The following is an 11,642-nucleotide window of genomic DNA, read 5'->3' as shown; positions in this document are numbered from 1 at the left end:
TGCCGGCCGAGGGCGGGGTGCGCCCGCTGATGGCGGCGGGGAGGCCGGGGAGGGGAGAACGGGGATGGGAAGTGAAGGAAGCGGAGTTTTCTTCTGAGAAAGTCGTATCGTGCTCCGAACTGTGTGTGATCTTGCGTGGGCGTCTGTAGTACGCGGGTTAGGTGCGTTTACAGTGCAGTGATCTTACACTACTATGGGTTTTTTTTTCCTTTAGGTCATTTTTCTTCATGGATTGGGAGATACCGGGTGTGTATTCTGATCTATTACATACTTAATAGTTACAGTTTCAAATACAAGGCTGCATGTTTTAAAGATGCGAGCAGTTAAAAGTTACTTAAGCTTCTTATTTTGCCCTTAATTGACTGCGGTGGCTAACAACAGATGAAACTTCATGTCTGCTGGAACGATGGTGACAACTATTTGTCTAAAATTTCCCAGCATAAGTTCTCAAACACTTACCTAATTTGGTCTGAATGTGATCCCTCTTTTGATCTTGAGTCAAACTTGGTGGAAAAAGAAGTCTGTGGGTTTCTATCTCTCACTTTCCTGAGAGTGGGTTCCTGGTTATTCCTGTGTTTGTCTAAACGTAGACAATTCTCTTTTTTTTTTCCGGACTTGTGGATTGCTGGTTTGCTAGTAGGTGCAGTTACACCATAGTTTCTTCTTCAGTATGTCACACTTACACTAAAATCGAGGCTTACTTGATTTATCTAAGCAAACTCCTAAGTAGTTACCTAACATGTACAGATTCCTCTATCTGAAATATGGTCTTCAGACTCCAAAAAAAACCCCAACACCCAGATAAGCTGTGAAATACCCAGTTTGCCTTGTTCCTGTTATTTCCACGTTTGAGTAGAAAGCGAAAGAGGAGGGAATTTCTGGGATGCCTTCTAGGTGTGGTGTAATGTTTCGGTTTGAAGCTTGTGTGTGCTGAGATACAAGCATGCATTCATTAAAGCCGTTGCATTAACAAGTTAGTGTGTTGAAACCTTCTTTTGGTAGAAGACTTCAAAGGAATTGGCACTTAGATACTGAAAATAAGTAGCATGAATGCTTTGTCTGTTGTGCTCCCTTATGGACAAAGTTACACAGTATTTTTTTAAGAACTCAATTTTTGTTACTTGCAACTTGGATGTTGCCTCTAGGTTGAAACTTGCAATGACATAAACTTTTTTTGAAGAACTAAAAAAAAAAAAGTCAGCTGTCAGAATTGAAACTTGTGTAACCTGGACACTTAATAAGTTAAAAAGAGTCAAGTCCATGCACTTGGCAGTAGTCTACAAGTGGAGATGTTTGCTCTCATTTGCTGTGCTGGCATACCGCCTCGTTTGCATTATCCCTCTCCCTTTCTGCTGGTGGGAGGCAGCTGAGGCAGCAGTGCTTCCTGCATCTTGGCACCAAATGTTCAGCAAGTGATTGCAGAATCTTTTGAGTCTTTGGAATTTGCGTCCTTGCAAATTGGGTTGATGTTGGTTTTGGCAAGGGTCAAAAAGATTTGCCGTTTAACATAAATTGTATTCCTTACACAAATGTGGTATTTCCATTTTGGTGGCAAAGCTAATGCGCAGTCTCAAGTCTGCAAATGCACTGAGCATACTAGAATGTATGCATTAACAAGTCCTAACACCTCTGTGGAAATATGGTGATTTAGCTGTATTTGTCCATGTTTGTCTCTAGTCCACTGCAGATCAGATTAGCTAAAACTGCCTTTGACATACTGTCACTTTTTTTCCAAACAGCCGTAGTAGTAACCCAAAAAAGAATTGTCTGAAGAGAACTAATTAACAATTTTATAATTTCCTGCAGTTTAAACTGACCTGTTCTACTTCACATGAATTTTAAAATTGCTCACTTCAGTTTACCAACTGTATTTTTCTTACTCTGAGAAGTGTCTAACAGAGGTTATGTTCTTTTTCTCTCTTAGCTCCTATATAAATGGCACTTAACGATTGGTACATACTTGTCAAAATCTGAACAAAAGGTACAACATAGAGGATTGTTCTAAAGAGTCTGTGTAAATGTGTATACAATGTTGCTTTCCAAATTTGTCAGATTAATCTTTATAGTTGGTTAAGAAAAGTCCCCAAATTCTTACCTAACTAGTTTTTCTCAGTCGTACTTCTCCTTTAGGTTCTTATTTGGCCTTCTGTGATACTGCAAATATTATGCAAGTAATATCAACCACAATTTGTTAATGGTATACATAAAAGTATTCGTAGGAAGTAGGCTGAGATATACAGCCAGTGTTGCAAATGTCTGCGCTGTGTGTTTGAAACGTCTTTAAGTTTAGGTAGCATACATCAACGTTTCAGGATGATATTAAAATTGAAACTAAACCAAATGTGCTTTTATGGCTTGTCTGCTGTTGGTCTGATTAGTTCAGCTGCATCACTGATGAATTTGTTACAGGTGTTGTCTGCTTAGAATCAACTTTCCAGTATCTGGTTTAGTGGGTGAGTTAGGAATACTGAATAATGAGAAAAACCAGGAAATACAGGTGCTCTTGAGTGTTCTGGAAAGCAAAGTGCAGGCAGTGGTTCTGCACACGTTCAGATTTGGGTCCAGCTTGTTTCATGTCTAGATGAGCCCTAGAGTGAGTCTTTTGGAGCTGTTTATTTAAATTATGCTTTCCAGTTTTCTGGTTTGTAGGAAGCTTGATAACTCGTCTGCTGTGCAGATTTCGCATTGTTCTGTGCATTCATACAGCACGTGCTCGAGATCAAAAAACTACCTGCAATCTGGAGTGTTGTTCAGGACCGCCTGAATCTGACAGCATTCGAGCTGAGCCAAAGTTACTAGGTCTGATTAGGTTGAGTCCATGTGGAGTTAGCTTAGGTGTCAGTTCGCTACTCTCCTGCATCAAGAAATTTGGTTCAGAAAAGGCAAAGTTGGCTGTGAAAGAACCTGCCTTAACTCTACAGGAGCAGCAAAGCAGCCTCTGGGCTAGAGCTGCCTGGGAACAGGGTACCTGTGTTCCTATGTTGTAGCACCCAAGTTAATAAACCCGGCCAGGTACAGAGCAGGCTTTGCCTAGAGCCAAAGTGGTATTTCTGCAGCTGTGCCACAACTATGATAGTCAAATTAGGTAAAGTGTCCCTGGCTGTATATATGCAACAAATATTCAGAGGTGGAACAAACCTTTTCAGTTTAGTACTATATTCATAGCATACTGCAGTTGATGTAAAAATTTTCTAGAAATGTGTTTATATTGATCTAATTCAGCATATTTCATACTTGCTCTGTGCTGTTGCACCAACATAGAAATAAGAGACAAGCCAAAACATAAATGCCATTTAATATGTTTTTTTGTTAACAGGCATGGATGGTCAGAAGCGCTTGCAGGTATCAAAAGCCCCCATGTAAAATACATTTGCCCACATGCGTAAGTTTGTAACTTCTATTGTTTTACATTTTTTTGTAGAGTTACTTATTAAGACACTTGCACAGATGATGAAGTCAAATGGGATTCGGATGTCTCTGCATTTTGTTTTTATATGAAAAAACACTGTAAAATAATGATGCTATTAAATATTGTTACTTTTAGGAACTGCTGTGTGATTTACTTTATGGCAAAACTGCTTTTTTATTCATATTTTGCTTTTGTTACGAATTCAGACTGAAAACATATTTGGAAAGTTTTATGTGCAAAGTTAGATTGTTTTGACTTTAAGTTTTCACTGGATTGAGTTGTTTGTTGCTTTTTTCCCCCAACAGTCATTTGTTGAAAGCCAGTCTTAACAAGGAGTAACTTTTTGTATTTTACTGACCATTAAATATACTTCGTGTGGGGTACATGTACTTCTTAAACTGAAGTGCATGTATAGGAGATGGAATTTCCCTGTTACCTACAGCAGGTTTCAAAGATTCACAGGATATTCGTATTTTCAGCAAATAATGCCATGTGAGCTTTCTCTGTGCAATTTGAGAATTGAAATGCTTCTGAGCAGGGTCAGGAGTCAGTAAATAAAGCATTAAGATCTATCTGGTATTTACTTAATGATAGAAAAACTGATTAGGTATAATCTTAATTTATTTTAACACAAAATTCATATTGTCTTTTGCTCCAGCAGTCTTGGGAGATGTAGAGCAGGGATGATAGGGAGATAAGCAACGTTTCGGTGTATTACTGATTACTGGGCTGTGATTTATTTATCTATTTTACCACATGGCCACACTTTGCTGAGCCATTCAGAAAGAGCGTAGCTGTATCTGCTGCTCTTTTTGCTTGCCCTTTGTCTTCTTTCAGTCTTTCCCCGCAGAACTTATGTTCCTCAGTTTCAGTAGGTTAAAACTGTAGCCAAGACTTGATTCATGGCATGGTCCGCTGAAGTTGTCTTGGTATGTCTGAAAAGATGCCATACAGCAGCATAAGGGTGGGAATGAGTCCCGCAATGAAGGCAGGCACTGCTTAAGCAGATTCTGCTGCTGAGAGAAGCATGTGTGGCCAGATGCGTATCCACCACTGTGCCGCGTTTGGCTGCTTCCTTAGGTTTGCTGATGCTGCTGTGTAAGGTGCCTTCATCCACTGAGCATGTGTATGGAATTGTGATAAATAACTGTTACTTAGAAATAACTAAATGAGCTACATGTGTGTGTTACATCTATCCATCTCATGTATATGCTATATATGCACACACACATATATTTATATAAAGCAGCCCATTAATGTTTTGCTTGCTCACCATAGAGTGGTAATTCAGCTCTGAATATTAAATGTGTTTGGGCTGGCAGGTTTCGAGAGAGATTTCTTGAAGAGATGCTACAAAGTAGCTAATGTTAATTATGGTTTAAAAGTAAGACAGAATTAGGGATATGTAGTTTCATGACATAACTGCATCTGCATTATTAAATTTCAGTATATATCTTATGTCAGTGTTCTGCATTCTCGTTTCTAGGCCGGTTATGCCAGTTTCTTTGAACATGAACATGGCTATGCCATCATGGTATGTATTAGTTCAATTGCAGATGATTCTAATCAAAAGATATCTAGGGGTTTGAACTCATTGTTCTTTATTAAAAATCATTAACAACCTGAATGGCTAGTCTTAATCAGATGTAAGTATAAAAAGCTTTTTGCTTTAGTTCCGTTCTCATAAAAGGGCTCTCACGAGTATGCTCTAATTCCATGTGTATCTATGGTAATGGCTGTTCCTCAGGATTAATATGTATGTCCCAAAATAAAAAAGACCACTTTATTTTACAAGTATAGCCGGTAGTCTGTATTGTGTGTGAATTCATAGTCAGTAGTAGTAGAGACTTGCAGCGGAAACGTTATTGCTACTAGTGAGTAATATTTGGTGGGTCAGTAGGATATCCAGAAACTATTCTTTAAAACATCCATTCTGAATAGAAAGCAAGAAAAATATGGTAGATTTGAATGGTTTTAAACCAGTCCTCTTCAGTTTTTTTTTCTCAAGTAACTTGTGTTTGTTTTTCCTATATTTCTTCAAACAGTATTTTAATTTTGTACATGCAACTGATAAATTGAAATTTCTGCTGATATTTTTGGAGCAAATGTCAAAACTGAGCTGCTTAATCTACAGTAAATTACAGAAGATAGCAAAAATCAGAAAAGCTTTGTTGACTAGATCTAGCCTTTTAGCCACATTCACAGACTGTCTGCTATTTTTTGTAAACTATGGGTGGTTGGTTCTAACTAATATGTCAGCTAACGCTTTTGTCTGGAAAATACCCCAATTTTATTATTTGTGCTCTAAGGAAGTGGAATGGATGTTCTAATAAGTAATTCCCTTGTTGATATTTTTGTAAGGTTTGATATCATTGGACTTTCTCCAGATTCACAGGAAGATGAAGTTGGGATCAAGCAGGCAGCGGAGAATGGTATGCTTAGGAATATTTTTTACGGCTTAAAAGTACTTCCGTGTATTCTTAAAAATTAATTAGAAGTCTGAAACAGATTTTCCAAAGACAAAATTGTTAGGAAAAGTGATATGTATATATTGTATTATTCCTGATCAAAGTTTAGCTAAGTGCATAGTTTGTTTTGTGTTTTTGGTTTTTTTAAACTCCATGAGTAGGTAGAGTAATTCACCAATACAAACACTTCATACTCTCAAATATGAAACGTATGTGGGAACCAGTGTACTTTTTTTTTTTTTTTTTTTAAAGAGCTTCTCGGTAGCACAGCAGGTTAGAGCTGTACGAGCATCCACTTGTGATGCTGGATAGTTAGAAGAGGATACCATCTTCCTGGCAGTGGGGCTTTTGCGAGACTTGCTTGCAAGTTTTTCTCTTTGGAAATGGTACAGTGGCACTGGAACTTCTGATCATGCTCTAGATCTTTTGATACTTTTTAATGTATAGCAGACCAGATTTTCCTTTTGCTCGCTTTCCGTTGACATCAGGGAGAAGGTCTCTTTCCTCTTCTAGACTTTCTACAGAATGGAGTGGTTTTTAACTGCTGGCCTTTGTTTATCTTGCAGTTAAAGCACTGATAGATCAAGAAGTAAAAAACGGAATTCCTTCTAATAGAATTATTCTGGGAGGCTTTTCTCAGGTAAGGTATGGTTGGAAAGAACTGTGTCTTTTTCTAGGGAAGTAACCTAGCTTTCCTAACATGGGAAATCCACACGCTTGAATTGAAAAGAGCTGATGTTAGGTGCTCCTAAAATTTTAAGGTGTCAATTTTCCCTTGCCTTAACAAATGAAGTTTGTTAGTTTTATGCAAATAGTTACTATTCACTGGAAAAGGAACATGCATGTGGAAAAAAGGTACTAAAATTAATAGTCTATTTAAAGTTTTTATGCATGTAACTTATGTGGCTTTGCTTGAAAATGTTGCTAGTATTTTTAATTTAACTTTAATTTGGTAGATATTTGATGGTCTGGATTTATTTGGGAAATTCTTCCCTTTGTACTTGTAAGACATCTGTGGTAGGTAGGTTACTAGATTAATTGGTCCATACACCAACTTACCAGTCTGCATACAAGTAAATGAAAATATTAAAGTAGTAATAATACTGTCATGAGTGATAGTGCTTTATATCATGGGTTTTTTTGTGTTCCTCCTCGCCCCCGAGCTGTTAGTTACGGTAAATTTGCTGTTTGACTTCTGAATTGATCACATGGATGGGGTGGGGGGAGCAAAATAAATGTTGTACAGGAATACTGGGTTTAGTGTTGGTTCTAAGGCAGAATAGATTGGAATAGAAAAAGACTTTTAAGAAGAAACCAGAGATCTTGAAAACAAGCATTACCATCACCATTCTAATACTTACATCTCTTTATCTTAGGGAGGTGCTTTATCATTGTATACAGCTCTTACAACACAACAAAAATTAGCAGGTGTTGTAGCCCTCAGCTGTTGGCTTCCTCTACGGGCTTCTTTTCCTCAGGTATTTATGTTTCTTTCCTAAGCTAATTTGCACTTGGGGAATGAGTATATCTGAAGATTGTATCTTGTGCAGGAATTAGTGGCCATCGTTATTACCCAATGTTGACAGTTGTTTGATAACTCAGAAGTCTTTAAAATAGGGCCCTGGAGTTACAGAGTCTGGCAAGTCGGGAAAATGAGGAAATACTCAGTAGTATCTCTGCTTAAAATGACATTCCTAGGAAACTTAAAGGATACAGCAAATTTTCCTTGAAGATGAATTTTCTGTTTGCCATTTGTTCCATCTTCAAGGCACTATCTTATTAGAGACTAGGTATTTAAACAAAGTATCAGGTTTTTTTACTTGGCCAGAAATCATGTTGTTCTGTTCCGAAATTAGTGCCAAAATTTTATTTGCAGGTTTTTGAACTTAAAAGTGTTTTCAGGCACAGAGCTTACTTTATAAGGAACTTGCGGACTATACACTGTGGGTTTTTTCCTTCAGAATTCAACTTATTTGTCATGCCACAGGGCATAGTGCCATGGGGTTATTTTATCTCGAAGATGTTAGCCTTACCTCCATTTACTGTCTCTTTCTTCTCTTCTCCCCTCTAATTCCACCCCTAACAGGGCCCTATCAGTGGTGTCAACAAGGAGATTGCTGTTCTTCAGTGCCATGGGGACTGTGACCCATTGGTTCCTTTAATGTTCGGTTCTCTCACTGTTGAGAAGCTAAAGAGTATGATCAATCCAGCCAACGTAACCTTCAGGACTTACTCTGGCATGATGCATAGCTCATGTATTGAGGTAATTTTCTTAATATACAATGTTTTAGCTGGCTATGGTTAATTTCCCTCAAAACAAATATGTATTGGGTGAGGGTTTCTTTGCGTTGTTTTTTGGTGTGGGTTTTCTTTTTTTTTTTTTAATTGACAAGTGCTTGATGCTACTGACTTATTTTAGTGAGTAACTGAATGCCTGGCTGAAAAAGCATCCAAGACAAAAGTTTATATGACTAGTGGGAACTTCCTCATAAGACTGTATTTTTGGGACTAGGCTAGTTGGTCTATAAAATACTCTTTCTTCCCCCCCCCCCACCATTTTTTTTATTTGCTTACTAAAAAAAAAAAATCGCTGAATTGGAAGGCAAATGCAACTTGGTATTTTGGAGAGAAGAATCTTGTTAGTTCTATGGATGGAGACATCGAATGAATGGAGAGGGAGGGTTGACGCTATGGAAGAGGCAGCCTCAGAGCCTATATTTATGGTTCTGGCTCAGGAGGCAGCTGAGCTGATGTAATGGCTTGCTGCTGCCAGAAAGGGGTGGACTAGTTCCCTCTGCTCATGACCTTGTGGCCCTCTCTTCCGTCTTGCACCAGCTCTGGAGCTGATCAGAAACTTCTCTGAACCATTTGAACTTGCTAAAATGGCAAAAGCTGCAGGCTTCAGTTTTTGGAGTTGTAATGAGTTGAAGCATCAGAACGCACACAAAGTAAATGGTAGGAGCAAGAAACAGAAGAGGAGGCAAGGAACAAATCTGCCATTTGTCAGCAGCAGTAACTTTGTTGATTTGGATTGCTGCAACTTGTGGGAACTGTACCCTTGGACAACCTCTTTGGGACATTTACACAGTTGTGTTTAGGCAGTAATAGCATTGAGCTGTCACACAAATATATTAATAACATGCTCTTTCTTACAACATTGACTTAATTAAAAATAATTTAGGGTTTTTTTTTAACATGGATTGGTTTCGCAGTCTAGTTTGCTGTATTGCTTTTCCTTAAGGAAGGAAGCATCATGAAGGTGAAACTGAATGCTTAGGAGGAGGAGCTGCTGGATTTTCACACTGCTGTGCTAGCTTGCAAAAGTTTAAAGTATACACGAAGCTATGGCCTTAGCTACATTCAAATCCTATCTGTGCTCAGCCTGGTGCTGTTCAGATCACTTGATGATTAATATATAGCTTGCCAGCTAAACTTCATAGAGAGAGAAAAAATAGTCTTTGCTCTTTTTCTTGTATTTTAGCCTCTTCTGAGTGCATAGTGCCTGGAAGAGTTATCAGCCTTGACTTGTGTGCAAAGTGGTATGATTAATTCCACTAATTAACTCAATATTTGTAGCCCAGCTGCTCATTAGAACTGAAATGTTGAAACATGATTTAGTGTAGCTGAATATATATTAGTAGGGAACTTCAACTAATACATACTTTTATCTTTAAACAGGAGATGATGGATGTAAAACAATTCATAGACAAACATCTACCTCCTGTAGACTGAAACGATGTGTGAGAAGCCTTCTATATAAATACACCAGCATCAACTGTGGTAGAGTGTTAATCTTTTCATATGCCTGATAGGAAGCATTACTTCTGTACCTGCAGCGTTACTACTGTGTTGCGGATTTATACTTGGGATGAGGATTAAATTATACACATGTACAAGAAATGATAATTTTTAGTATTAATCATCCACTGGTGGGACTATATGAATGAGGCAGCTAGGTAACAATGACAAAATGTAACCTAAGCATACTGTTTTAAGATGTCTGATTTTTTTTTTTTGATTGCAGAATTTTAAACTATTTGTACAAGTAATTAAAAACTAAATTTAAGCGAGCAACATAAATGTGACCAGTTTAGTTATACTTGAGACATGATTTGTTCTTAATACTCATTGAAAACATATTAAAACATTTCTTCTATGTAATGGATTCATAAAGTACACAACACGTAACATAGTGAGCATATGATGGCAGAATAAATGTTACCAAGGACAAAGCTTTAAATATTAATTGTTAATTGTTACTCCAGATAAGGAGGGTTGTTCTAGAATGGCTAGAAGTCAGCGAAGGTATTTCTTATATTTAAACCACCTCAATTTTTAACTGTTTTCATATAGGTAGATATTGTGGAAGTTCTAAAGGGACTCATTCCTTGTTAGACCATCATTTGTCGCTTATTGTCTTTTTTTTTTTTTTTAAATTACTATAAACTCGCATCAAATGCTGACTTGGAACAGAATTCTGAAGAAGTGCATAGGATTAATTTGAGTTTCATTTAAAAATTCCTGTTTTCGTACTGAACATTCATCTTGTGCTTTAGTCTTTGTAGCTTTCATTTGTGTAGAAATGTTGATATATTTCACGTGAGCAATTCCAGCATATAGTTTCTGTCTGCTTTGGAGTAACTAACTGAAAACAACGTAGCTGTGTAGTTTCATGTATTGTTGAAATCTCATCTGTAACACAGAAATTGACTAATTCGAATCTTTTTTAATAGAAATATAAGTGCAATTGGGATATAACTTACTTAAACTTTAAATTGATACCATCTAATAATTTCTTTTATTGACTGTTGAGATGATTTTTTTCTGAAAAAGAAGAAAATTTTATTTTCAAATATATCATTCTAAATTTCCCTAGATCAGTATAGCCTAGGAATATGAAGATCTACTATAGGAAAAAAAAATCTACAAGATACACAATGTCTGCTCTTTCATTCTAGAAAGAAAATTCTAGAATGCACTGAGTTACAGAAATTGATGCGCACTCAAGAGCTTTTTGCAGTTAAGAGCCATAATTTACTTCTGGAAACAGCTGTTCTTCTGTGGAGTTCAGAGGCTGTTGCCATACTAGGAATGTTTAAAAAATACATTACAGTTTTTACTACATGATATGCTGCATAACAATGTTTATACTAATAATATGTTTGCAAGCAAAGAATATTCCTATTTCAGATGCATCTGTCGTGTCAGCACTGTGCTTCATACCTGCATTTAAGGTACTTTCTCCTCCCAGCTTAATCAAGTGGTCCTCTTACAGTGTATATGGATTTACATCCAAGGCATCTGCCAGTACAAATGCATAAATAGGGAATTATGCCTTTATATCCCTTATTTAACATGGCTGCTGCCAGAAATCTGACTTGTTCACCTACTGTGAGTTCTCAGTTTTCAGTGCTTTTTTTCATACATATTGCACTTCATTTTAGGAAGCTATTTTTCTTTTCTAATCCAGTTTCTCTGTGTTATTAAACTTATCTTAATATGTAAAATTGAAAAGGAGTTGTTTTCTAAATGGTATTGAAACACTTTTAGGTATTCCATCTGCATGGTTGAGAGGGCATGTCTATTAACTTTGAAGTTTAATTAGTCTTTTCCCTCAGTCACTCTGTTCTATAGATCTGCCAATTTGTCTTTCAGTTAATTTAGTTCACAAAAGAAACCATAATATTCTTAATGTAGTTGTGCCAAAGATCTATTGAGAAAACAGTGTGTCCTAGCTTGGAGTCATTCCCAAATTGCATTAGCTA

The 11,642-nt window shown here is 37.1% G+C and overlaps 1 protein-coding gene across 3 annotated transcripts in view; it reads left to right on the top strand.

Moving 5' to 3' along the window:
• The first annotated feature begins 220 nt into the window (after positions 1–220).
• The window catches only part of LYPLA1 (lysophospholipase I), a 13,911-nt gene continuing 2,489 nt past the window's right edge, over positions 221–11,642 (top strand). The window contains exons 1-8 of one of the 3 annotated variants that reach the window (XM_009332058.1): positions 221–246; positions 3,317–3,382; positions 4,896–4,943; positions 5,771–5,841; positions 6,444–6,517; positions 7,254–7,355; positions 7,964–8,140; positions 9,556–9,657. In XM_009332058.1, the coding sequence (XP_009330333.1) occupies positions 4,903–4,943; positions 5,771–5,841; positions 6,444–6,517; positions 7,254–7,355; positions 7,964–8,140; positions 9,556–9,609 (519 nt within the window). In that variant the 5' untranslated portion in view covers positions 221–246; positions 3,317–3,382; positions 4,896–4,902 and the 3' untranslated portion in view covers positions 9,610–9,657. Of the gene's footprint in view, positions 247–3,316; positions 3,383–4,895; positions 4,944–5,770; positions 5,842–6,443; positions 6,518–7,253; positions 7,356–7,963; positions 8,141–9,555; positions 10,807–11,642 lie in introns of those variants that run through there. The other 2 variants (XM_009332057.1, XM_009332059.1) reach the window with 2 other exon arrangements.

This window comes from Pygoscelis adeliae, unplaced genomic scaffold (assembly GCF_000699105.1).
Source record: "Pygoscelis adeliae isolate BGI_AS28 unplaced genomic scaffold, ASM69910v1 Scaffold98, whole genome shotgun sequence".
Lineage (NCBI taxonomy): Eukaryota > Metazoa > Chordata > Aves > Sphenisciformes > Spheniscidae > Pygoscelis > Pygoscelis adeliae.
Note: the sequence above shows the minus strand (reverse complement) of the source record. Positions and strands in the feature narration are given on the sequence as shown.